The 27919-nt window shown below is 42.0% G+C and overlaps 1 protein-coding gene across 6 annotated transcripts in view; it reads right to left on the reverse strand.

The window, feature by feature from the left end:
- Positions 1 to 3198: 3198 nt before the first annotated feature.
- Positions 3199 to 27919, reverse strand: part of fmnl2a (formin-like 2a) — a 73710-nt gene continuing 48989 nt past the window's right edge. Inside the window, exons 7-28 of one of the 6 annotated variants that reach the window (XM_047370225.1) lie at positions 25596 to 25704; positions 25331 to 25407; positions 23869 to 23962; positions 22660 to 22734; positions 19794 to 19904; positions 19424 to 19573; positions 19037 to 19138; positions 18452 to 18773; positions 18079 to 18267; positions 17497 to 17517; positions 15676 to 15800; positions 15397 to 15599; positions 15079 to 15313; positions 14920 to 14988; positions 14753 to 14833; positions 14538 to 14667; positions 14277 to 14440; positions 14068 to 14169; positions 11388 to 11483; positions 10957 to 11080; positions 5703 to 5802; positions 3199 to 5337 (exon numbers count right to left, since the gene is read on the reverse strand). In XM_047370225.1, the coding sequence (XP_047226181.1) occupies position 5337; positions 5703 to 5802; positions 10957 to 11080; positions 11388 to 11483; positions 14068 to 14169; positions 14277 to 14440; positions 14538 to 14667; positions 14753 to 14833; positions 14920 to 14988; positions 15079 to 15313; positions 15397 to 15599; positions 15676 to 15800; positions 17497 to 17517; positions 18079 to 18267; positions 18452 to 18773; positions 19037 to 19138; positions 19424 to 19573; positions 19794 to 19904; positions 22660 to 22734; positions 23869 to 23962; positions 25331 to 25407; positions 25596 to 25704 (2680 nt within the window). In that variant the 3' untranslated portion in view covers positions 3199 to 5336. Of the gene's footprint in view, positions 5338 to 5702; positions 5803 to 8234; positions 8356 to 10956; positions 11081 to 11387; positions 11484 to 14067; positions 14170 to 14276; positions 14441 to 14537; positions 14668 to 14752; positions 14834 to 14919; positions 14989 to 15078; positions 15314 to 15396; positions 15600 to 15675; positions 15801 to 17496; positions 17518 to 18078; positions 18268 to 18451; positions 18774 to 19036; positions 19139 to 19423; positions 19574 to 19793; positions 19905 to 22659; positions 22735 to 23868; positions 23963 to 25330; positions 25408 to 25595; positions 25705 to 27919 lie in introns of all 6 variants that reach the window. The other 5 variants (XM_047370227.1, XM_047370229.1, XM_047370230.1 and 2 more) reach the window with 5 other exon arrangements.

The raw sequence follows: 27919 nt of genomic DNA on the forward strand, positions 1-27919 counted from the left end.
ACCGCAGCCTCCTGCCAGAGGAGAGAGTCTCAAAGAGTCTGTGACCGGGGTGGGAGGGATCAGCCAGAATCTTCCCTGCCCGCTTCAGGGTCCTGGAGGTGTACAGTTCCTGGAGTGACAGTAGACTGCAGCCAATCACCTTCTCAGCAGACCGAATGACACGCTGCAGCCTGCCCTTATCCTTGGCTGTAGCAGCGGCGTACCAGATGGTGATGGAGGAGGTGAGGATGGACTCAATGATGGCTGTGTAGAAGTGCACCATCATAGTCTTTGGCAGGGTGAATTTCTTCAGCTGCCGCAGGAAGAACATCCTCTGCTGGGCTTTCTTGATGAGGGAGCTGATGTTTGGCTCCCACTTGAGATCCTGGGAGATGATGGTTCCCAGGAAGCGGAAAGATTCAAAGTGTCAATTGTGGAGTCACAGAGGGTGATGGGGGCAGGTGGGGATGGGTTCTGCCTGAAGTCCACAACCATCTCCACTGTCTTTAGAGCGTTGAGCTCAAGGTTGTTCTGGCTGCACCAGTCCAACAGATGGTCCACCTCCCATCTGTACGCGGACTCGTCACCATCAGAGATGAGTCCGATCAGGGTGGTGTCGTCCGCAAACTTCAGAAGCTTGACAGACTGGTGACTGGAGGTGCAGCTGTTGGTGTACAGGGAGAAGAGCAGAGGAGAGAGAACACAGCCTTGGGGGGAACCGGTGCTGATGGTCAGGGAGTCAGAGACGTGCTTCCCCAGCCTCACGCGCTGCTTCCTGTCAGACAGGAAGTCAGTGATCCACCTGCAGGTGGAGTCGGGCACACTCAGCTGGGAGAGCTTCTCCTGGAGCAGAGCTGGGACGATGGTGTTGAAGGCAGAGCTGAAATCCACAAACAGGATCCTGGCATAGGTTCCTGTGGAGTCCAGGTGCCGGAGGATGAAGTGAAGGGCTAGGTTGACTGCATCATCTACAGACCTGTTGGCTCTGTAGGCAAACTGCAGGGGGTCCAGGAGGGGGTCGGTGACGTCTTTTAGGTGTGAGAGCACAAGGCGCTCAAAGGACTTCATCACCACAGAGGTCAGGGCGACGGGTCTGAAGTCATTAAGTGCTGTGGTCCTTGGCTTCTTGGGAACAGGGACGATGGTGGAGGACTTGAAGCAGGCTGGCACATGACATGTCTCCAGTGAGGTGTTAAAAATATCTGTGAAGACTGGAGACAGCTGATCAGCGCAGTGCTTCAGGCTGGCTGGTGAGACAGAATCCGGGCCAGCAGCTTTCCGGGGGTTCTGTCTCCTGAAGAGTTTGTTGACGTCCCTCTCCTGGATGGAAAGAGCCGTCCTCGGCGTGGGTAGGGGACTGGTGGGGGGGAACTTCAGGGTGGGGGTTGGAGGTGCCAAGGCCCCTCTTGAGGTGGGGGTGGTGGATTGTGGCTGCAGCTGTTGGGGGGTATTGTGGGGGATGGTTGCAGGACTGTCCCTTTGTCTTTCAAAGCGGCAGTAGAACTCGTTCAGGTCGTTGGCGAGGCGTCGGTCGTTGATGGAGTGGGGGGCTTTCGGCTTGTAGTTGGTGATTTGCTTGAGCCCTTTCCAGACAGACGCAGAGTCGTTGGCTGAGAACTGGTTTTGGAGCTTCTCAGAGTACAGTCGTTTGGCCTCTTTCACTGCCTTGCCAAACTTGTACTTTGCCTCTCTGTATATGTCTTTGTCCCCACTCCTGAAGGCCTTTTCCTTATCCAGTCTTAACCTTCTGAGTTTAGCTGTGAACCAGGGTTTGTCGTTGTTGTAACTCACCCTGGTGTATGATGGTACACAGCTGTCCTCACAGAAGCTGATGTAGGAAGTCACAGCCTCTGTGTACTCGTCCAGACTGTTGGTAGTAGTCCTGAACACATCCCAGTCTGTACAGCCTAAACACGCCTGGAGATTCTCCACAGCCTCACTGCTCCACTTCCTTGTCGTCCTCACAACAGGTTTGCAGAGCTTTAGTTTCTGCCTGTATGCAGGAATCAGGTGGACCATGATGTGGTCGGATTGGCCCAGTGCAGCACGTGGGACGGCGTGATAAGCGTCTCTGATGGTGGTGTAACAGTGATCCAGAATGTTGTCCTCTCTGGTCGGACATTTTATAAACTGTCTATATTTGGGGAGTTCGTGGGTCAGATTACTTTTGTCAAAGTTGAGGTAGAAACAGATTCCTCCACCTTTCGCTTTGCCGGAGAGTTCCGTGTCTCTGTCCGCTCTGTAGAGCTGGAATCCTGCCAGCTGCAGCGCAGAGTCCGGTATTAATCCACACAGCCACGTCTCCGTGAAGCACAAAACTGCCGATGAATAAAAGTCCCTGTTTTTCCCCAACAACAGTTGTAGTTCCTCCATTTTGTTGGGAAGTGAGCGCACGTTAGAGAGAAATATTCCAGGTAACGGTGTTCGTAGTCCACGCTGGTGAAGTCGTACCAGCACCCCAGCCCGTTTCCCTCTCTTCCGGTGTTTCACCGCGTGAACAAAGGTGAGCGGAACCTTTGACCAGAATGTCCAAATATTCCAGAGCAGTAGGCAGAAAAGTTGGAAATAACTCCTCTGGTGTAGTAGCCCTGATGTTCATGAGTTCTTCTCTGGTGAGAGAGCTCCGGGTACCATCACAGAAGACCGTTTTAAAGCAAAAAACAAAACAAAACAATGCGCACCAACACGCCGAGGCGACCATCTGCGGCGCCATCTTGGATAGATGGTGGAATATCTCACATATGTATAATTAAACCCTTGCCTGGCCAAATACTATCATCAATTAAAAACCAATTACTACTAAAATTGGGGAAGTTTTAAGTTCTGATTTTGCATCAAGAGTTTGCCAAAAATCATTGCCATAGGACATGATGCATCACTGGCTTTACTTGAACCGATTTTTTCCCCCTCTGTTACTATATTATTCTTTAAAACATTTTAACACCCGTAGCTATTTCTGCTGTCAGAATTAGTTTTTAGTTGATTGTAAATTGCCGTTTTTCTAAGGAACCCCATATTCGTGCAGATTAGTTCAATTTTGTGACTCTTTTAAGGTTGTGGTTGTAATACAAAAAGTGTAGTTCAAGCCAAAAAAAAAAAAAAGAATTATAAACCACCAACAATAGAAAATGGACACACATGCTTTAATGTGATTTTGATTACTGGACTCAGGAAAACTGTAAGAATAATGCATAATAAATGTCAGCACACAATCTTTTATTCAGTGTAAATCATTTATTATAGATCTTTAAAATCTCTTATCACCTATTTTAAAATAAGGTTATTTAGAGCCGAGAACAGACCAACTGTCTAAAACACCTCTGTAGTGAGGGGAGAACCAAAATGCCAGTATTACCCAGGTTGGAGCATCATCTAATTACACACTGAAGCTGAAAGAAAAACAAGCAGGATGGCATCACTGTGTCAGTTCATTACAGGCCAACTAACAGTTTTAATGGTTAGTGTGGCCATTACACTGGCAGGTGTTAATGCTTTATATCAGATCATTTAGCTGTTTGTGATGCACCTGCGACCCAAACACAAACTCAGTGACCCTCTGACTCCTGCGCAACAGCAACATGTTCTGATTAAACACATTGCTGTGGATTTCTGGCTGCATTTGGCTTATTTAAATACATAAAAACTGAAAAAAACTATAAGTTAAAAGAACATTCAAGTTGTATAGCACAAGGCAAAGAATACTTGTTTTAACAATATATACAATTTTAACCATTTGACAATGTAAGTTAAAAAAGAAATTGTAGAAAAATATCTATACAGGAACCTTTTATGTTGTCATGCCTTTGACGCCGAAGGTCACACAAGATAAAAAGCTTTAATGGTTTGTTTCAGTGGTTAAATACTATACATTAAAAATACAGTAAAGTGAGAAGATAGTAGCAACCTAATGCTCAATTATGTCAAGTTTGACTAGTCATTGTGTAGGATGCTGTGCAGTTCAAGATCATCATAGGAAATGTCATTTTATAAGCTTCTTTAGTTGTCTTAAATTGTTCCTAAAACCACGTGCATTTAAAACTAAAGCCCAGTTAAATCGAAGTTAACGCAGGACCTCTTATCAGTTAAGAGCTACCAAATCGAATTCAACCCATCTTTTTAATTAGATATAGCAGAAGATATACAGTTCCTTGCAAAAGTGTTTGTATCCCATTTTGACACGTTATTAGGATTTTATATGATAGATCAACACAAAGTAGCATCTAATTGTGAAGTTTAAGGAACATTTTGCCTAGTGTTTATATGTAAAAAAATAAATATATGAAAATTGTGGTGGAAAACCTAAACCACGAACAGACTCTCACATCTCCGCTGTGAAGCACAGTGGTTGCAGCGTCATGCTGAGGGATGCTTTTCTTCAGCACAGAAAAATGTGACGTGCAACGCTGCTAGGGACATGGTTCAAAACACTTGCCCTTGATTTTTATTTAAAACCATGCTTCCCTGTCCTTCCAGTTCACAATTATAAATCAGTGTGTGTGTCAGTCTATCACATAAAATCTCAATAAAATACATCAAAGTTTCTGGTGCCAAAAAGTATAAGCAGTATGAATACTTTTGCAAGGCACTATAGAAAGTATGTGGATGTCTGGAATAAATACAGTTCACATTAGTGGTCTTTCCTCCCTGCACCCCCCCACCCAACATATTTTTTTCTCTTTTTAAAATATATTTTAGTACAAATACAGTTTTAAATATATTTTGCACATTTTTTTCATGCCAGTTCACCCTGATTAAAATAAGAGCTAGATGATTAAAAAACAGATTTGCGAGGAATGAATGAGAGCACCGGAATGTGTCAAACGTTGTTAAAAAAAACAGTGAAAAGAGAGGAAAAACTTCCCATACATTCTACTCTAGTTTTTCCAGGGTAACATCATTTCACATGGCTTCTAAAGCCGCTGCATGTCCAGTTTTACATCTCATTAACATTAAAGCCAGCTCAGGTTTGTATTGCTTAAGGTGGGGTTAATTAAAACATTCAAACTGAATAAAAAAAAAATCAATCACAAAACAACAAAGATATTCAGGCACTTGGCTTGATTTCTACGTTAAATTCAGTCCCAACCACTTCTCAGTCCTTCATTGTTTGATATTAGCGTATATATAGTCCTCTCATTATTTGCTACAAACGCCCGCTATCCTTTGTTCTGGATCAGACTTTCTTTCACACCATCCTTCCAGGTTCCTCTCCTCCCATCCTCTCCTGCACATCCTCTGCTCCCCCTCTTCACATGACCACTTCTCCATTGTTCACCGGCCGCAGGTTCTGATCATCGAAGCGCCTCCTGACACTCCTCCGCACGGCGTCCGCTCGTCTGTAAGGCTGATTTCTCAAATCTGGGAGAAGCAGGGCGAAGAAGGGATGGGATAGGAGAGCTATAAGTTAGGTTATCTTGTCAGTGTTTTGTTCTTTTTTTATGAGCTCACACAGTCAGGAGTGCTGGTAGCCTAACTTCCCAAAGCAACATGAGATCTAAGCACACAGAATAAAACTAGTCTGGCTGAGATGGTTTTTATAAAAACCGTCTGCATGAATCTTCTCATGGATCTGGTGAATCCAAGATGCATACAATTTTATTAAAAGATTAAAAAAAAAAACAACTAAAGAAAGCAAGGTTTCTAATATTCAGGGTAAACAGATGGAAGTGAGGAACCTATAACAAAATGTGAAACAGGAAGGGAGGTAATAAAGAAATGCTTGCCAGGTTTGGGACACATCCACCACTACAGGGGTGCTACTGGAGGACTTCCTTACCCTCAAGTAGACATTTGGAAATTTAGTAATATTATTCTTCTTTAGTTCTGGATGAAGAAAAGACAAAATGAAGGTTAAAAATAAAAGGAAGAAGTGGGTTGACCGGTGCATGTCAGCTCGACATGTTTACTTTGGCTTTGCAAACTGCGAGAGCAAAGCAGAGAGGCTGCAGGAGGAGAGGCTCAGAGAGGACAGAGCTGGATGATGTTAACTGGTTCAACCGCATAAGATGATAGAAGCTTGTTTTATTTCTGTTACTAGACCCAAACTGCTTTAGCAAAGTGGCTACCAGTGTATAAGGAGACAAGCCCATTTCAAACCTCCAGTTAGGAGCGACTGTAAATGAAAAAAGGATGGATCCAAACACAAGGCAGAGTTGTTATATTAAGCAGAACCATCACCAAAAACCAACCAAAGCATGCAAGCAGCCAAGGATACACTGACTAAAAGCAATAAATGAGCATAGAACCTGGTTGCATTCGTCAGAACACACAGACAGCTGTTAGAAACCATCATGCGGAATATACAGTGGCTTGCAAAAGTCTTTATGTCCAAATATATATATTTATTTATTTATTGTTTTTCCCATTACTACCACAAACTGATTTTATTGGGATTTTCTTTTTTTTTTCTGCAATATTCTGAAACAAAACATTGCATAATTGTGAAGTGGAACCCATTATGTAATAGTGAAAAAATATTAAAAGTAAGCCAGAGAAGTCATATTTGTTGTTTGTCCCAAGTCATATAAGGAACAAACATGTGGAAGAAGGTGCTTTGGTCAGAAAGGACAAAAATGTAATTATTTAATCAATACGCAAAACTCTGTGGCAGAAAGCCAAGGCTGCAAAACATCCTAAACTCACCATCCTAATACCATGGTGGTGGTAGCATCACAATGTGGGGACAATTTTCTTTATAGTGCCCTGGACTATCCTGGCGTGGTTCATCTTTACCCTACACTTCTCAAAGAGCACCAAGTTAACTGGACAATGTCATGCAGTCACAACTGCTACTCATTTGGGGAGCTATCTTATGAGCAGCGAGTCCATATGACAAGTTGCTTTAATATCTCTGGTTTGCTGGACAGTCTAGTGGCTATCCCACTGTAGGCTAACTGCAACAAGGGTTAACAAACCCTCTTAATGGGAAACAAACTCTCATCCCTTTGAAGCAGACTGAACTGCTCTGATGTAGAAGCCCCTGAGAGGTTTACTCCCCTCATGTTCTGAATTTACCTTCATAAATCTCCCCATCAACTCTGAGTAGCTTCCCTGTGCATGCTGAGAACCATCCTCCCAGTATGATGCCACCACTACCATGTTTCACCGTAAGGATGGTGTGTTCAGGATGATAAGCAGAGTTCGTTTTCCCACCACAAAGTGTTTTCCATACATTTATATGACCATCGCACCCCCTGCCAAATCTTTGCCATGTTCCCTACATGGCTCTTACAACACGCTGCAGACTTCACTTCTTATGGCTTTCTTTCAACAGTGTCTTTCTTCTTGTTACTCTTCCACACATGTGTGGATAGCACAGCTGGAGTCTTCAGGGGTAACAGAGTATAGGGCACTGAATACATGTGCACACCACACTTTTCAGACTTGATTTGTAAAGAAAATGTGTAAATCAATATATCCTTTTCATTCCACTTCAAAATTATACTCTACTCCATGCCAGTATATCACATAAAATCCACCAAAATACATTCAAGTTTGTGGTTGTAAAGTGTAAAAAGCGTAATATAATAAATAAAACTCTGGGTAACGAATACTTTTGCGAGGCACGGTAACAGCACAGGAAAGCAGTAAAAATGCTAACTAGAAGATCGAGAGTGCATTGTGGGAATGCAGCAAGGTTGAAGCCAACAACATGCAAACAAACTGTATCAACAGTGGTGATGACATGTGATAAATGAATACGCACAATGATTATATCGTTAAAAACATTGGAACACACAAACAAGCAAGTGATAATGCCACAGGCACTTACACATCATAGTATTAGTCATACCTGAGGTGTACATATATACATACTGTATGTGCTACTAAATATGACTGAGCTTCAGCATGCTGACCATGTTAGATAGATGGCCACCAGATGGCAGCACACACCCTGACCTTGGTGTTGCTAAATGAGGGAGAAATGTTCACCCCTTGGGATGGTGATCTTTCTGTGACATTATGGTCTGCTGTGGCGGGTAAAATGATGATGAAAAATGTGGGCGTCACGCTTCATGCAGGTAGACCGAGAAAACCAGCTCCCGAAACGCATCGTCATGCTTAAGAAATAAGAAAACATACACAACACACACTCAGACTTCAGTGAGAGTCCCTGAGAGTCTCAGGAGTCCCTGAGAAACCATAGTGTCCACACTGTGAGAGTGTAAAGGGTTAAAGGGGCTGGGTGGGGTCGAAGAAGCATGCAAGGGCGGGGGGGGGGGGACATAAAGAAGAGAACGTTTTGTTCCAGCAACCTTTAAGAAGAGACAGAGATCTACAAGCTTTAGTAATGGTACTCCTCATTGAGAGCGGGCTCGCAGAAGAACCGAGACCCGCGCTTGGCTGTGCGGGCGGTAAAGGGCACGGTCTTCAGCACTGTATTGAGAAGGACAGGGAGAACAGCCAGGACACAAAACAGGACAAACACAACATGAGAAAAGCAGGTCTTCTCTACAGAGTTTAGCAACGGTTAGCACTAAGCAAGTACCCAACTACAGCAACAGGACCCCTGGAGAAATGTTGACTGTTTGGAAGCTAATTCTAAAACCCCACTATTATTATGCTAATCATCTTAAACCTCAGACATCATAAAACAACATACCAGATGCTCAAATAGGCTCAAATAGGGTAATACGTATTAATTAAAGATACAGTGCTGTGCAAAAGTAACCAAGCTTTGTTGTGATCTCTAGAAGTGGTCAAGTCCAACTGTTCTCTAGAACTTCTGATGATTATTCTAAGTTCTCAGAGTCTGGATGTTTTTTAAAATAATTTTTACTCCAGTACCTAAACGTTTTCAGATAAAATGTAGCTTAACTCTCATCTGTTAAACATTTAAGTATAAACAGGCATATTAGCACGGATTGAACCAGTGTCATGTAAGCACATAACAGACAAGTTAGCAAAGCATTTTTCAATTGGATCTTCAGAGATCTCATTTCCTGCCACAGTTATGTCATTATAGAAAGTACCCCTGGATCAGTGTGTCTGTGTTTCTTGTTTTGCTCTGTCTTCTCAAACCCCAAGTTGGTCATGGCAGATGACCACTAGCACTGAGCCAGATCCTGGTTCTGGTCTGGTTTCTTCTTTTTCCTTTCTGCTGTCGCTAAATGCATGCTAGGTATGAGGGATGGCTTCAAAGTCAACATCTTATTGCCACATTTGCTACATGCAGCCTGTGGTTCTGCTGAGGTGTAATAGAAGCTCAGGTTGCTTTGATAGCGGCCATCAGGTCATCTTCATTGTTGGGGCTGGTGTCACACATCTTCCTGGTAGATGGCTGCATTGACTGTAGACTTCAGAAAACACAGTGGAGCAACACCAGCAGATGATATGACACCCAAATCATCACTGACTGGAAACTTCACACTGGACTTCAAGCAACATGGATTATGTGCCACTCCGCTCTTCCTCCAAACTCTGGGACCTTGATTTTGAAATGAAATGTAAACTATACTTTCATCTGAAAAGAGAACTTTAGACAACTGAGGTTGCCCAGTTATTTTTCTCCTTAGCCCAGGTAAGATGCTTCTGATGTCTCTGGTTCAGGAGTAGCTTGACATGAGGAAGCCCATTTGAAGCCCATGTGCAGGATCCATCTGTGCGCAGTGGATCTTGATTGAGTTGACTCCAGCCTCAGCCTGAATAAATTTTGCTTGACAATCCTCTCAAGGCTGCGGTTCTCCCTGTTGCTGATACACCTTTTCCTACCAAACGTTTTCCTTCCTCTCAATTTTCTAGGAATATGCTTGGATCCAGCACTCTGTAAACAACCCGCTTCTTTAGCAATCCCCTTTGGTGGCTTGCCCTTCTTATGGAGGGCGTCAATGACTGTCTTCTGGACATCTGTCAAGTCTTCTCCCATTTTATGTAATATTTAAATTTTTTGAGACACTGATTTTGGGATTTTTATTATCTGTAAGCCATAATCATCAAATTTACAAGAAATAAAGGCTTGAACTAGTTCACCTTATGTGTAATGATATTCACTTATTTAGATGTACCAGTGTATGTCTTCCTGTCAGTGAGCTCATTTAGCTGATTTTACTGCAGTTTTTTGTTATTAGAGATGCACAGGTCTCAGATTTAGTGACCAAACTCCTCTTTTTGTGAATTGCAGATCTGCCAATTTCAAATGCATAAAACCTCTCTTGAAAAATGATAAATAACTGGATTCAGCATATTTTCTTTCTACTTTATCGTTGAATTACAGATTTTAATCTAAATATTTTTATAGTAAAATCATGATTTTTCTCAAAAAGAGCACACATTCTCAGAGCTTTCTCTCTCTCTGCATCACTGAAAATCTACAATTACAATAAAAAAGCTCCAGGGTACAGAGATATCTATAAATAATGTCCAAGTGTAAACAATGTGAAAGCGTCTCTTTTATAAGACAGACTGCTGCTCCATTATCTATATTATCCATTCATCCACCTTATATAAATTTATGCAAGCCTTAAAACGCAGAATTGCTCTTTATCACTAAATTATGGGCAATTGGTTGATTTCAATCGACCAATTGTCTGGCTGACTGATCAGCGATCTCCATTTATTAGAAATCATTAATAAGTGTCAAATTAGTGTAAAAAAGTGCAATTGTTTCTCCTTTGAAGAGAACCAGAGTAAAAACAGCAAATAATTGAAGCTTCATCTCCCCTCGTTATGAAAGAAAAAGAAAAATGATTTTCTCGTTTTGATTGACTGACTGACATTCAGAGAGACAGTCCAATCCTGGCCCTGCCTGTGCGCAGTACAGATGATGTTACAAAGCAAAGGCGGAGAAGAGAAGATAAGCCATGATCATCAGGAACCTTGAGTTGCCTCATTTGGTCACAAGCTGAACTTCAAAAAGAGCTGAAATCATTGTGTTAGTTGGCTTAGAAACCCTTTGCTTCAAGCTGAGGTTATCCTTCATGCAGAGTTTGAATGTGTGTGATTGCGTGTGTGGCTGCAGACTGGATCTGGTGATGTTACCCGTGATGATGTCCTCGATGGCGCCGTCTTTGCCCTCGTAGACGTGTCGGCTGTCCTTCACCTGCTTCTTCCTGAGCTCCTGGATGAGCTCTTGCTGCTGCCGCTTGCTTTTACGTGAAGGAGACTGTGGAGCACACAGACAACAGGTTTTATCGCCAAGAACCTTCCTCTCCCACATCACATCCCTCCATTCTAGTGTCCTTACTCATGCAAGGTAATTGAATAATCACTGATCCTGACTGATGCTCCTCAGTAGGGAGTCTTACTGTAAGAGCTAAATACAAGCGTGCACAGCAGGCAGCTGCTCAACGAATCCTCCAAGCAGGAATCTGGAGGATGAAGCGGAAGGGACGAAGTGGACCTGGATTCTGTTCTGGTAATTGTGATCCTTTGGGGAGGGAGCAGAAGAGTTTGGAGAAAGATTAACTTACCTTCTGGTCTTCCTCCATCATGGCTTCTTGTTCTAGAAGTTTCTCCATCATGAGCTGCTCCTGCCTCTTCTTCTGCTCGTTGTCCTCCTCCGCTTGCTGAAGAGCCACAGATGAATTATTATGAAAAATCATTATGAATAAAATTCACATCATAGCCTGAAACAGATGAGATTTTACTTCAGTGTAAATTCAGAAAATGAATCAAGACAAATTCCGTCGAGAAGCAAAACAACCGAAAGCAAAGATCTGTAGCGAGACTTGGACTAAATATATGCACGTTTAATAAATCAGTAGAAGAAGGCTAATAACCCACCAGTTCAAAGAGGTTTTTATTTCTTTCAGTATGATTTTAAAAAATGCATAATTTTAACTAAGCTCTCTAGAGGGCACAAGGGAGCTTTTCATAGACACTGATGTTAGGAAAACTTACTGATGAGCTGGTAAATTGACGATGTGTTTTATTTTAATTTTTGGTAGGTTTCAAGTTTTGTAAACTTGTTCACATGCTGCCATGTTACACCATGAACATGTATATTATTGGCATTTTATGTGACAGTTCAACACAAACTAGTTCAGAACTGTAAAGTGGAAGGAAACATTATACACAGTTTCCAATCATTTTTCACAAATAAAAATCTAAAGAGAGTGGCCTGCATTTGTTTTGAGCATCCTCATTCTCTGTAGAACCATCTTTCTGGTTGGGTATACCTACAGGCATGTTTGGGTACGCCTCTACAAGTTGATCTACAGTGTTGAGTTTTCTGCCACAACTAGGAATTTTAGATGTAGGCCAAAAAGTTACATTTGACGCACGCGGTTATAGACTCGTGCCGAGGCCCCCGTCCTTGACGCAGATGTCCCGGGTTAGACTCCAACCCGGCAAGGCCTTTCCTACATGTCTTCCCCTTCTCTCTTCAGATTTTTTTGGTGAAAACATGTAACCTTATCCTTCTACTTCAAAATTATGTTGACCTAAGATGTAAAATCCCAATAATATACAGGTCCTTCTCAAAATATTAGCATATTGTGATAAAGTTCATTATTTTCTATAATGTAATGATGAAAATTTAATATTCATATATTTTAGATTCATTGCACACTAACTGAAATATTTCAGGTCTTTTATTGTCTTAATACGGATGATTTTGGCATACAGCTCATAAAAACCCAAAATTCCTATCTCACAAAATTAGCATATTTCATCCAACCAATAAAAGAAAAGTGTTTTTAATACAAAAAACGTCAACCTTCAAATAATCATGTACAGTTATGCACTCAATACTTGGTCGGGAATCCTTTTGCAGAAATGACTGCTTCAATGTGGCGTGGCATGGAGGCAATCAGCCTGTGGCACTGCTGAGGTCTTATGGAGGCCCAGGATGCTTCGATAGCGGCCTTTAGCTCATCCAGAGTGTTGGGTCTTGAGTCTCTCAACGTTCTCTTCACAATATCCCACAGATTCTCTATGGGGTTCAGGTCAGGAGAGTTGGCAGGCCAATTGAGCACAGTGATACCATGGTCAGCAAACCATTTACCAGTGGTTTTGGCACTGTGAGCAGGTGCCAGGTCGTGCTGAAAAATGAAATCTTCATCTCCATAAAGCTTTTCAGCAGATGGAAGCATGAAGTGCTCCAAAATCTCCTGATAGCTAGCTGCATTGACCCTGCCCTTGATAAAACACAGTGGACCAACACCAGCAGCTGACACGGCACCCCAGACCATCACTGACTGTGGGTACTTGACACTGGACTTCTGGCATTTTGGCATTTCCTTCTCCCCAGTCTTCCTCCAGACTCTGGCACCTTGATTTCCGAATGACATGCAGAATTTGCTTTCATCCGAAAAAAGTACTTTGGACCACTGAGCAACAGTCCAGTGCTGCTTCTCTGTAGCCCAGGTCAGGCGCTTCTGCCGCTGTTTCTGGTTCAAAAGTGGCTTGACCTGGGGAATGTGGCACCTGTAGCCCATTTCCTGCACACGCCTGTGCACAGTGGCTCTGGATGTTTCTACTCCAGACTCAGTCCACTGCTTCCACAGGTCCCCCAAGGTCTGGAATCGGCCCTTCTCCACAATCTTCCTCAGGGTCCGGTCACCTCTTCTCGATGTGCAGCGTTTTCTGCCACACTTTTTCCTTCCCACAGACTTCCCACTGAGGTGCCTTGATACAGCACTCTGGGAACAGCCTATTTGTTCATAAATTTCTTTCTGTGTCTTACCCTCTTGCTTGAGGGTGTCAATAGTGGCCTTCTGGACAGCAGTCAGGTCGGCAGTCTTACCCATGATTGGGGTTTTGAGTGATGAACCAGGCTGGGAGTTTTAAAGGCCTCAGGAATCTTTTGCAGGTGTTTAGAGTTAACTTGTTGATTCAGATGATTAGGTTCATAGCTCGTTTAGAGACCCTTTTAATGATATGCTAATTTTGTGAGATAGGAATTTTGGGTTTTCATGAGCTGTATGTCAAAATAATCCGTATTAAGACAATAAAAGACCTGAAATATTTCAGTTAGTGTGCAATGAATCTAAAATATATGAATGTTACATTTTCATCGTGACATTATGGAAAATAATTAACTTTATCACAATATGCAAATTTTTTGAGAAGGACCTGTACAACGATGTTAGTAACAAAAAGTCCTTGGGTTATGAGTACTTTGCAAGACAGTACATGCAACCAACTTACCCTGTAAGCCCTCACAAATCGCACAAACACCGGGAAGAAAACTGACGGCGGTGTTGTTTTAGAGTTCTCTCCGAAGAATTTCACAGCCTCGTCAAAAGCATCCTTTTTTTTTTGTTTGGAGGGGGGGGGGATGGACGGACAACAAAGCTAATGATTAAATATTTAGACGATCTCTGAGTGAAAAGTGGGTTTCTGTTATTCAGCGTTACCTGTGCAATTTTGGCATCATCCTGCAGCTTTTTTAGCTTGCTCTCATTGTGAGTGATGAAATCTTTGAGCATGGTGTTGTGACCGTGCATGCTGTACTCTCTCCTGGTCAGCTCCATGCCTCTCTGCAGCTCCTTAACGTCCAGCAGGACATTCTCCAGCGACACTGTGACCGACACACGCAGCTTTGTGTCACAAAACCCCAGAACAGCATTGAAACTGCACATGGAAATATTTAATTTACAGATAAAGTGTTTGCTCACCTGCAGCTGCTTTTTCAACATAGTGCAACTCATTGTGGAAGGGAGACGCTTGTGGGTATTTCTCTTTCACAACGTTGGCGATGTAGTGCAGCAATGTTATCTTGCGGTCTGTTGACTTGGTATCAAGCAGCTGAGAGAAACATGCAAGAGAAAAACAATGTTTTAGAAGAAGCAGTGATGAGGTTTCACTTTAACTGCCATCAGAACCCGCTCACCAAGTCTAAACTCTGCAGCTTGAATCCATACACTGCTCCTCTCTTGCTGCTGTTCATGTAGTTTCCAAGAGCCAAAATAATCTGTAGAAAAAGTAAGCAGGGATCAAAAACTAAACCATGCATGTTCAGGACATGAGGCTCTGCTAAGACAAAAATTGTCCAGTTACCTCTAAAATCTTCTTTAACTTCTGTGACGACTTGATGGACACAGACGCTGCAATGACGGCATGCAGTTGCTGCAGACAAGAAAACAGATTGACGCGTCAATTTCATGACTCGGCAACCTCAGAAACTACCAGGAACAACTATGAGACCGTCTTATTCACCGGCGTGAGCATCTGCACGCTTTCGCTGAAGTTTCCAATGAAGGCCATAATGGTCATCTTCTGCATGAGCCGCTCGATCTTGCTGAACTGCATCATGAAGCGGTCCTCGTCAGTCAGGCTCTCGAGAGGCTTGCGGTCCTTCTCGAACTGTCGCAGGACTTTGACCTCGTTCTCGGTGGGCTGGAAACGCATCAGGCACTCCACAAAGTCTACCGGCAGAGTCCGCAGGTCGAATCTGGAAAATGTAGCACATATAAACTTTCATCTAGACATATTCTTATGTATGCATGGATGGATGGATGGTTGGATGGATCTTACAGCTGAATGGCCTTGCAGATCTCCTCGGTTGTCTTGCCAACTTTCCTCAGAGTGATGGCCAGGTTCTTTGCCCTGTTGGAGTCCAGCAGGGCCACCTTGTTGGGTCCCTTATGAGTTACCTTTTGCTTACTAATGGTGACATCGATGGACGGGCCCTGAGCTTTAGTCTTAAACATTTCCTCAAACTCATCAACATTTAGGTCCTAAAAGACATCAAAGTTATATTAGAATGGGAAGTAGATGGAGTTAGAACCCCGGTTCTGAGTGTGTTCCTTGTACCTCAAGTATCCTCTCATCATCGATCTCGTTGAAGACGGTCCCGTTGATCTGGTTTGGTTTCAGAGCAACCCAGTTGAAGACAGGCATGCGGAACTTAGTCTTGATGGGTTTCTTAATCTTAACAGCTGAATGACACAGAGGAAGTACAAATATGACTTGATCGACAGTAAAGGTCCACAAAACATACACAAACACATGCAGGAGAAGGGGAATATGGAACAAGAAACATCTGATCTCTAAAAACATACAACTGCATTTCATTTTGAGCACTTCAGATGTTTTAATGGCAGATGTAGATGTCCATCAAATGAAACACATAGGATGATTTCAATCTTTTCTTTATTGAAGTTGAGCCTCCTGCCTCCTGGCAGAGGAACAAGGCAAAAGGCTACATCCATTCTCTAAATTGTGCATAAGGTCCTGGATTACTCGGCAGGCCTGAGGCTAAACTATTTATTGGGCAGATTAAAGCTATTTGTAGCCACCACATCTGCTCCGTTGAAGCCGAACGTTGAGGTGGTGCCCTGCATTGGCGTACAGACAAGGTGTCAGCAGGAACACAGGGAGAGATAAGGCCGTCATGGGAAAGGTAAAGAGCATTCTGTCTGTACACTATCACTTTAACCCTCTGCATGCCACAGCAGGTCAATGGGTCTCTGCATGCAACAAACGTGTTTTTAAGAAGTGTACACGTCACTCATATAAAGTCTCAGACAGCCAAGAGTGAAGGTAATGCATTCAGAAGTTTTTAATGTGGTTTTGTCCTTTTTTAAAGGGTTCACAGCAGATCCTTATGTTTTGGATACTAATGAAAGTGTCTTGTGAGAATCATCACGTTACAACCACAAACTATTTTACTGGGAAACAGGAAGGAAAATTATATGATTTTTCTTGAAAATCTAAGTGTGCCATGCATTTGTATATAGCGCTCGAAAGTCAGGACCACCTCTACCATCTAGTAACTGAAATATTTGCTCTTTGTTCTTTGCAAATCAGCTCAGGCTCAGACAGACTGGAGAGACTTTTTGAAAAGCAATTTTCAAGTCTTGCCAAATATTCTCAATTGGCTTTGAGTCTTAGCTTTGACTGAGCCATCTCAACACGTTAACATGCTTTGATTTAAGCCATTCTATTGTAGCTCTAGCTGCATGTTCAGGGTCGTTGTCCAGGTAAAGATAAACCTCCACCACAGTCTCAAGTCTTCAGCAGCCTCCAACAGGTTTTCTTTCGGTATTGTCGTCTATTTAGCTCCCTCCATCTTCCTCTTCTGCTTCCCTGTCCCTGCTAAGAAAACGTGCCCCCAGCATGAGGCAGCCCCCACCATGGTAGGGATGGTGTGTTTAGGGTGATGTACAGTGTTAGTTTTCCACCACACAGACACCAAAATAATGTGGTCTCATCTGACCTAAATACATTCTCCCACATGTTTGTGCCCCTATGACTTGTGGGTAACTCTTCCTTCCACTTCAGAATTACACACTTTGTGTTAGTCTATTACAGTAAATCTTAATAAAACACACAAAAGTCTGTAGTTGTAAGGTGACAAAATCTGAATATGTTTAAGGGGTTTCATCGCTTTTGTGAGGCATTAATCAACATCTGAATGATAATAATAATCAGTTAATAATCCTAGTAGATAATCCTCAATATGTGAACCCCGAATGATGCTGCAATCCAACAGAGGAACGAGAAAATCTGTTTTCGGTTCCAGAAGGATACCACATTTAAAACCTATGAGAAACCACCACAGGGGACAGAGGTGCTGTAAATAAGGGAGGGAGGGGTGGGGTGATTGCACCAGACTGAACAGCAAGAACCTACAGAAAAGTTTGATGGGTCCCTCTGGTTGGCAGGGAAAGAAGACAATTCAGAGAGAGAAGATATTAAACATTTGCTAGAGTTAGTGAGAATGATTGCATCAATCAGCATATTGATCCACAGCAAACGCTTTTTACTCAGAGGTTCCAGCTTTGACAGGGCGCCATTTTGGCTTGAGAACATTTAGTTTACTCATACATATACACACATGTATACACAGCAGCAACAATACACCCACATGCATCCAGATCGGACAGGTTTTTCTGGATGCTGAGGTCATTCAGAGTGGTATTTCGTCATATGCAGGATGAGTCAGTCACAAAAACATTCAACCTCTAAATATACCAAAATATAAAGAACTGAGATCTAACTTAAGACTCATTAACAGTAATGTTAATAATGAGAGGGGGTAACATCACATGAGCTTCAATGTTTGCACTTAAGGAATTTAACTCAATTTGTTTTGTTTCCATTTAATCTTTCATTTAAAAGCCTAACAAAGCTGTCAATACAAGTCAAATAAATAAGGTACGAAAACTCTAAAACACTTTTAGCTATATTATGTAGACCAAAGAATAACCTCACCTGCCAGCCCTGAGTTCATGATAACAGTGGGCGTCCCGCATCCGGGCAGAGGGGGCGCCATAGGAGGGGGTGGAGGAGGCAGAGGGGCAGATATCTCTGAGGGGAGCCCAGGGGGTGGAGGGGGAGGGGGAGGCGGCGGTGGAGGTGGGGCAGCTGCAGCTGGAATTTCCATCGATGGTCCATTAAGCACTGGGAGAGACAGCAAGAGATTGAGGAGAACAAATGTTTTCTTTTTAGACAGAACAAAATGATGAAGCTGAACAGCTAAATGCACGTGATGCAAATAATCCTCCGAGCTTGAGTTTTCAACACCGCTATTACTCATCTGGGTTTTAATATTTGAGGCAGGCAGCTGATTCCGTTATGAACCTACGTTGTCCGTTGACTGGCGGCGGAGGGGGAGGAGGAGGTGGTGGAGGTACAGCAGGCATACCTCCTGCAACGCCTGCATGGTTCTGGTCAACAGCTGCACTGTTTGCCCCCAACATGGCACCCGGCAAACCCCCCACCCCAAGAGGGGCAAAAGGCAGGATCGAAATGTCTCCGTCTCCCTTCTTTTGGATCCGGATGGTTCCCTGCTTCTCCAGCTCGTGGATCTTCTTCTCCAGCTTACTCTGGCGCTGGATAGCCTCGTCCTTCTCTTTCAGCATCTGCCTCAGTGAGTGAATCTGTGAGGTGGTATCTTTGTAGACTTCCTGTGTGGAGGAGGAATGACAGAAGAAGAGCTAGAGCTGTTAGGAAGTCAACAAAAGCTGCATACAATGTGCTTTAAAAACCACTTTAATCTAATGGATAATACTTTCATATTTATTTAACTGGGAAAATGTAAAAATGTATTCCCATGTTTGTTCCATTTCACAATTATGTATTACTTTGTGTTGGTCTATTAAAATATATTGATGTTGTGCTTGTAACCTGAAGATTTAAGAGGTTAAAAGAAGTTTAGTGAAGAACTGACTTTGATGGCCTCAAGCTCCTTGTTCCTAGTCATCAGCTGCTTCTCCAGCTCCACAATCTTGGCCATAGCTTCATTCTCCATGTCCTGCAGCTTCTCTGTCATCTGTGAGAGTGAGAGGAGAGAAGCATGTTACAGAGACAGCGTCTACCTCAAAAGGCCAAAGACATCCAGAGCAGTGATGTTAAGCATTTATCATGCTCCTGTCTTCATGGGTTAGAAATTATCAGGAGCTTAACGTTTGGTCTCTGCTTTGACGCTGCATCCACATAGTTTGCTGTTGCAGAGAACATTGTAACAAACATTTATCCAACAGAGGAGAACATCAGATCAGGCAGCAAGTTTGTTCAAAATGTCCGAGCATTGACATCAACACTTGAGGGTTCTCACATGCGACATGTTCTCCTCCAGCTCTTCCACTCGCTCCAGGGCTGCATTTTTGGTCTCTGCATCCTCAAGCAGCGCTCCAACGTCAAACACGTTATCCAAGTAGGCCTGGATTTGAACCTGGAGCTTGTCGCTCTCGGTGTGCTTCAGTTTCTATAAAACAGACGCAAGAAACAATCGTTTTTTGTTTTCCACTTTCTTTTCCAAGAACTGTGCCAATCTCATCTATGCAGATTTACAAAAAAACCCCCAGAAAAGCCATTATTGACGGCTTCTCTGAGGTGGACGTCTCAGGGGTGCAGTAACTGCAGCATAAATTGTGGACTTTAGACTGGAAGTACTCAGAGGGATTTCTGTGTAAACCTCAACTCACGTCCAAGTAGTCGTCCAAGCCCAGCTTGGTGAAGTCGTACTGTAGGTGAACTCTAAAGTTCATGTCCTCCACTGAGTGCACAACAATGTTGATGAACTGCATACATGCAACCTGAAAAATACAAAGGAAAAGGCAGAAGACAGCCAGTTAAACAGCAGGAACAGAAATATATACATATTATATATATAAATATAAATATACATATGTTTTTATGACATGCAGAGGTGATAAGGTGTAATTGAAGAAATATAATGCTAGGCAAGGAGTTTGTTTTATGCTCACAATTGTAACGGACATAGGCCAGCTGGAGATTCTGACAGTATAACAACAATTATTGTGCCTCAAGCATCAGAGGTCTCCACCGTACTTAACAGTGGGCATGAGGTGCTATAGTCTTTAGTCTGATTATTTGTAAGTTTGGGTTTTGGGATTTCTTTGTAAATAGGCTATCTTCTGGTTGCAAAGGGGAACACATACACGGTAAGACAATGATCACAATCGTAGAATTCATTTTGAAAACAGTGACTTTAATAATATCAATAATGCCAATGAAAGATAAATAAATACTGAATATGTCCACTGGTTTTCCGTTTCTCAGCCCGGCTGGACTCTTACAGACAGATGAGTGTTTATCTCAAAAGTGGAAGGACAGGTTGTCTTTTCATTGTTTATTGGAAGGTTTAGTCTGACAGGAGGGTATCTGCAGTGCTGTTCAACATGTTTAAATAGTTGTAGGTGCAAGCACTTGAGAACTCATTAATGTTAGGATTTTATTTAGTCACAGCCTGTTCCTTGTCACTTTCTGTGGACCCATCTCATCCACTACTCATTCTTTATCATCAAAACTCTAAAGAAAGTGAATCATTCAGCCTGTGGATCTTAAATTTATTTTATTTTTATTAAAAATCACATTAGAATCACTATTAATTCAGGGAATGGTGGATTACTTGTTTTAAGGTATTCCAAAGTTTAAATAGTGTGCTTTCAAAACTGCTAAAAGGATGTGTCATACCGTTCCTACAGTTTAAATTCCTTTTAATGACTTTAAACTATCACTAAAAGCACCTGTTGCTGCACAACAATTAGTTGGCTAAGGCATAGCTTAAAGGAGAGACTAATTCAGCTGTTTTGAGACATTTTCAATCCCATTAAGCCTAGAAAGCTAAGGAGTAGGAAGCAAGGAAGAGCTTGCATCACTCTTAATAAAGTAATAAATATAAAGATGCAGCTGGCAGGCTAAGAGCAGCTGGCTACCGGAGTAGACAGCCAACTAACTGACTACCTAAAGGTAGCTTGTTATATTCATCCTAGGAAATTAAAATATAACTGTTTACATTCAAAAAGTGAAAACCATCTACTATTTAGATTCATCACACACAGACTGATGTATTTCAAGTGTTTATTTCTGCCGCAGTAATGGGGGCGTTGTGCCGGTCCGTTGTGGTGAAGAGAGAGCTGAGCCGAAAAGCGAAGCTCTTGATTTACCGGTCGGTCTACGTTCCTACCCTCACCTATGGCCATGAACTTTGGGTCATGACCGAAACAACGAGATCCCGGATACAAGCGGCTGAAATGAGCTTCCTCCGTAGGGTGGCTGGGCACTCCCTTAGAGATAGGGTGAGGAGCTCGGCCATCCGGGAGGAGCTCGGAGTAGAGCCGCTGCTCCTCCACATCGAGAGGAGCCAGTTGAAGTGGCTCCTCTCGGGCATCTATACCGGATGCCTCCTTGACGCCTTCCTCGGGAGGTGTTCCAGGCACGTCCCACCGGGAGGAAGCCCAGGGGACGGCCCAGGATACGCTGGAGGGACTATGTCTCTCGGCTGGCCTGGGAACGCCTTGGGCTCCACCCGGAGGAGCTGGAGGAGGTGTCTGGGAGAGGGACGTCTGGGCGTCTCTGCTGAGTCTGCTGCCCCCATGACCCGGTCCCGGATAATGCGGAAGACGACGAGTACTTCTGTCAATATTGATGATTATGGCTTACAGCTAAGAAAAACCCAAAAGTTAGCTTCTCTGAAAATTCTAATATTATATGCAATTAAAAATGCTATGGCCTACAAAATAATGGGAAGACTCCTGGCATCTCCAGCAGATAAAGAAGATGGCTATTCACAGAGTACAAAATAAAAGCATATTAACCATGGAAGGTTTAGTGAAAGGAAAAAGGTCTGCAAGCAACAGGGACACCTGCAGTCTTAAGAAGATGGTGAAGTAAGCTATTTCAAGAAGTTGGTGGATTTTGGTTCAAGTCAGAGCTTCAAGAACGACCACACACAGACGTTTCTATGACATGGCTACACTAGTCCAACAATGCTGACTGTCGCTGATAAAGAAAACTGGGCTTCCTTAAGATCTTAGCAGAGCCGCAGGCTGATCACTTCCATGCCACGCTGCACTGATGCAGTAAATCCTGCAAAAAGAGTCCCAACCAGGTATCGAGTGCATATACTGTACAGAACACGGACAGTCTCTTATTATTATTGGTCTCGCAATAAAATATGCAATATTCCAATTTTTGGAGAAACTGAATCTTAAGTTTCCATTTGCTGTAAGCCATAGTTATCAAACTTATCACTTGAAAAAACACTTTAAGTGTTACTCTGTCTGGAATTAATATAAATGTTTTCATTAAGTTTAATTTTCTGAAATGAATTACAATACATTTATTTTTAGATGATATTTAGATTTATTAAGATGCACCTGTGTAAAGACATTATTCAAATATATTCATTATTTTTTACCTTTTTCTACATCTATGTACCAAATTCAAACAAAGGCAAACAAACATTTTAGATATTTAGAAGACATATTTGTTGCTTTATCTTTTACTTGTGCATCTGTATAATTATTAGGATTTGTATGAACTCACCATGAAGTCAATATTGTTGTCTTCATTCTTGAAATACTCCATAAGCTTCTCAAACCGCTGTGACTCCATGCATACCTGCGGAGCAAAAATGGTGCAGGAAGGGGTCAAAGAATTGGTGACCGGTAATTATTATGACACCACAATCATAAAACTATAAGGAAAGAGAAAAAAGTACGAAGAGTCAAGATTTCAGCAGTGGCTGCATCATATAAACCACCAGTATAGGTGAAATAACATTTAAAAATAGTCTGCTGATAAATACTCTTCAGCTTTAACCAACCAGGAAAAAAAACACGACCAGTCTTCAAAGCGATCACTGCTGTTATAAATTATTCATACGCACCTGCTTTCATCTTATTTGCAGATAACATTGCATACTTTTGACAAACGTTTTACCCCAAATACAGTATTTTTGGGCCAAAAAGCCTACTTAAAACACAACTTGAAATACAGAAAGATGAAAAAAATGGAACAGAGTGATGTTTGGCTGTTCAGAGAGGTCACTGGGAGGGCAACGACGCAGACTGGGAGAGAGTGTAATAAAGAATTCATTAGAAGTACGAGGCGTGTTTATTTAAAAACCTCAATCTTCTGCCTGCAGCCAGTTCTTTTAAGAGCAAATCAACTCCAGCAAAGTAAAGCGGCCTAAAAATGAAAAAAAAAAATCTCCCAAAATCTGTGACCGTCCTGTTGCGGTTTCACACCATCAGAAGCATTTCTCAGTCTCATTAGATAAGCTCTGCTCTCCCACTAATGCCACCGTTGCTGAGAGCAACACTCAATATTTCATTCAGAGGTGTAAATATTACATAAACTGCACTCGCTCTATATTTTTAAGATGTTCGCTACAAAATGAGGCTGCAGTTAGTTCCCTCTTATCTCCGGCTGCCAGGACACCTCCTCCAGACAGCTAAAGGTCAGGAAGGGCTATCTCGAACATCTGCTGGCGTGCCTTTTCTGAGCTTTGATGCGCCTGACGAATTTTGTTAACATGCAAGGAGCGGTTTTCTCTGATGGCTGTGTGGGTTATCCTGTGTTACAAAGACAAATCAGTATCTCTGATCCCTTTGAGGCAACGCCGAGAGGGAATCTCCTGGAGAAAGCATTCCTCCAGGGCCGAGTGATTGTTTGAAATGACACAGTTGGGATGTAAAGACACAGAGGTCTTCCTAAAGACCCCTGGTTTACCTTTTTCTAAGCAGGTCATACCTCCTTAAAGTTGTCGAAGGCGGAGAGAATGATTTCATGGCCTCCTCTCACGAGACAAACTGCTGCCAAGAGCTCCAAAACTAGAGCTTTGGTTCTGTAAACCACAGAGGAAATAACAGCAGGAGAAGTTAGTAAATTACAATTTACACTTTAAGTTGCCAATAGGGAAGCCACTTAAAGTGTAAAGAAACTAGTGTTAATTAAACGTCATGTCAACAGTGAATAATCAGCACAGGATGGATCTACACAGTAATTACAGTTTATTACAGTGAATATCACCGTAATGAGCCCGCATTGACAACCACTCTATAGTGCCTCGCAAAAGTATCATCAATGTTTCCACAGCACCACATTGCAACCACAAAAAATGTGTTTTTATTGGGAATTTACGTGATTTGATGTTCACAGGCAAATCAAATCTGACTGAAATGGAGCCATTTTGCAAAGAAGAATGGACAAAGATTTCCAGTTTTGAAGCTATAACTTCAGGAAAGTGTTTCTATACAGAACTGAGTCAGGAAGGCTGAACACAAGACAGAGAGGGAGCCACACTTGGACTTTCATTGGTAAAATATTGTAACAAAATGCATAATTTCCCTTCTACTTCTCAAGTATGCACTACTTTGTGTTTGTCCATTACCTAATATCCCAATAAAATACACTGAATGTTGTGTTTGTAATGTGACAATATCTGGAAGTGTTAAAGGGGTGTTGATACTTTTGCAAGGCACTGGTGATTGTGATACGAGCATTACATCATCATCGTGTCATTTGTTTGGAGTTTGTGTTGTTTTCACTTCACTGACAAAGGTTTTCTCTGGCTGGATGAGAGAAAATCAGTCATGTGATGCAAAGAGGTTTCACATCAACCTTTCAGGACACCCTGTGACCTTTGGGCATGATGTGAGAACTCATGCATCAACACACACTAGAGGCTTTCTGGTGATCTCTTAATGCATCGGTCTGTGTAGTCGAGTCTGCAGGCAGAGCTTTTTAGCTTCCTTCCTTCCTGATGGATGGCTCTCAGAGCAACAAACGCACTCCGACAGAATCACATTGCAAATGGACTGACACTACGGTTGTCACAATACTAAAGCATTAAACTCAAATAGATACTAAAACCACTCTGTAGGATACTGCAGAAAAACTGTTAATTGCTACAAAAAAAAAAGAAGAAAAAAACCAGAGGGAATCTGGGCGGGAGCAAATACTTTACTGTCATGGCAGGAAGTTTTAAAATACTTCATCATAGTCAGCCAAGGCTCTTGTGCTCAGCTGATAGGGATGATTTGAGTTTTGGTCTTTCCTCAATAAAGACTGCAGTTCTAACACTGATCTGAAGCCACCGAATAGATATCTAATTAGTTGCTAACTTTTACCGTTGATTAATCTCTAAAAATTAATCTTTCAATTACCCTTAGTCTCAGTTACCTGGATTTCGCTACTTTCCTCTTGAACTTACCGTGGATTTTTATTGTTGAGACTTAGTGCAATTTCATTCACAGCATGTGGGTGTGACATGACCATGTTGAAGCCATACTGCAACACAAGTAAGATGAAGACAAATAAGTGATTAAAAAAAAAATAGAGAAGCCTTTAAATATTCTTGTACATGGTAAATGAACCGTGGAGGGACAGCAGGGTATTAAACTGAATTTAACTCCAGATAGATGGATGTGCTTCTGGCTGAAAGGTCAGGTAGTCCCCTTAGACCAAAGAAAGCTCACCTGATAGTTCATGATAGCACGTAGGCACATGATGCAAACATGGACGTCGTCCTTTTTGCAGACGAGTCTGGAGTTTTTCAGCGTTCTCCTGATTGGCAGCGTGCTGCAGCTATAAAACAAAACAAAAAGAAAAGATAGTGAAAATGGAAATACTGCATGCTTTTCTAAACGGAGTGTCAAGTCGGTTTGTGTTACTGAACACGCGAGTGTGGACAGCTTGGATAAGCAAGAGAACAGATGCCGTTTGTAAATGTGTACCGTTACACAGCGCCTTGTTCGTACAGGCAGGCTGTCAAAGTGCCAAGCCACTTTACAATGCCACACACAAAGGCTGTATGATCTACTGCCACACACGGGGCCACAAGATGGCTTCTTTGTTTTAGCTTGATGTCATTCACTTACGTATCAATCACAGCTAACATAATAGCAGCCAGTCATTTGCATGCAGGACGGTGACTGTGCAACTTTATGAGGACAAGAAAACAAAAACAAGGCCTCTGTAACGACGGAAGTGCTGATCCAGTTAAAGTAAAACTGTTTATATGCACACTTTAATTATCATTAGTTTCAATTTCCGAGCCCCGTACAAAAACATTTCTTCAGACTACTGCTCAACGTGCTGATTCCTGTCAGACTTCCTGCCTGCAGGCGTGACTTATCAGTGGGTCACAGCAGAGCCTTGGAGTGAAATATGGTTTTCTTTAAGAAGGGGACAGCAGGTTTTAGGATGACAATTAATAAGTACGCATAAACGTTAAACTTGTGTCTCAAGATGTGTTGTGTCAGTGTTCAGGCAAGTGTCCCATGCAAAAGCAAAATGTAAAAGCTACATATAGGACAAGTTACCAAAAATAAAAACAGAGCGGCAAAGAAAAATATTGTCCTCTCCCGATTAATGAACATCTGAACTGAGGTGAAGTGAAATTAAGAAAACGTGAATAAAGTCACAGGAAATGACTAAATGATTACTCAACTTCAGCTAAAAGAACTTGATGTGCTTTGGCATGCCTGAAAGAGTTCAACTAATCTATGTTCTCTCTTCTATTGAGCAAATTTATAACTCACAAAATGATGGAATAACTACCGTCAGTTGTAGTCTACTCAAGGTGAATCAGAGCACCTCATATTAAAATCACAGTAAGAGTGAAAGTAAATTTCCTTTGTACATTTTAATGATTCTATACTGTTATGTCAAACATAACATTACTTTGTTTAAACCAAAGTATCGGCCTTGATTGGTCCCGATAAAAGCATTTTTAAAAGATTGTAACAAAACTTAACTTCTGATTAGGAATGCAATTTTCAGACTTTTATCGGCCGATACAGATTTCCGGTTTTCTTTAATCTCTTATCTGCTCATTCCAACTGATTTAGCTCTTTTTTCTTTCTAATGGGTATAAAAAGAGAAAAAACTGCTAAAGTTACTTGGATAGAGGCAACAGCTTCAAGCTAACAGAAAATGAAGGAATTACAAGAATATCCCCATTCATGCTTCGAAGCATGTGTCCTTAATCTTTATTTGAGTTTTGTTAAACCCCGAAGACTGTAGCGAAGTACATTCTCCTTGCCGTTGCGTTTCCAGACTAAAGAAGGTGGAAGTTCCTAGCTTTGATCCAGTTAATTATAATTAAAAATTCAAATGTTTTGGTATTCGACCTGATAATCACAGATGACAGCAGGTCAAGGGAAAAATGTCAGATCCAAATTCTTCGGCAAACTGTTTGGTGCGTCTCTACTCTCAATCCCTGTTGTTGGTGCACTGTCTGTGATTTAATGGCAACTGCACAACCAGTGATCTATGGAGTCATGTTTTACACAGCCCGGTTTTTTAAAGCTGGGCCTATTTACGTCTTTAATAAAAATTAATTATAACCATTTTCTTTTTTACATTCTTCACCTGAATAAATAATATTTTGCATTAAAAATTAGATAAAAAGCTAAGATATTTTAGCCCTAGATCAAAAGCTTTATGAATTGCAGCATTCGAAGATCCAAATAATAATATTTCTGTCCTACTTTCATTTAAATTTAAGACATGCCTGTCATCTCTGTCTTATGTTCACTGCTTTGCACGGAAGTAGAGCAGACTGTCATCTGCGTAGTTGTACAACACTCCATGGTTTATTTTATGCTGCCTTTAAGTCACATGCATGCAGGTGCAACCAACTTCAATAAAACCTGGGGGCAGACTCTGTACATGCTGGTAGGACTGACCTAGGAAAGCCTTGAGATTCCCAGGATGAGTTTTAGAGTGTCACTAGGGAGATGGATCTCTGTATTAGATCTGTTACCACACTACCTCATTTAAAAAAATGGAAGGCAAT

The sequence above is a fragment of the Girardinichthys multiradiatus genome, chromosome 7 (genome assembly GCF_021462225.1).
Source record: "Girardinichthys multiradiatus isolate DD_20200921_A chromosome 7, DD_fGirMul_XY1, whole genome shotgun sequence".
NCBI classification, from domain to species: Eukaryota; Metazoa; Chordata; class Actinopteri; order Cyprinodontiformes; family Goodeidae; genus Girardinichthys; species Girardinichthys multiradiatus.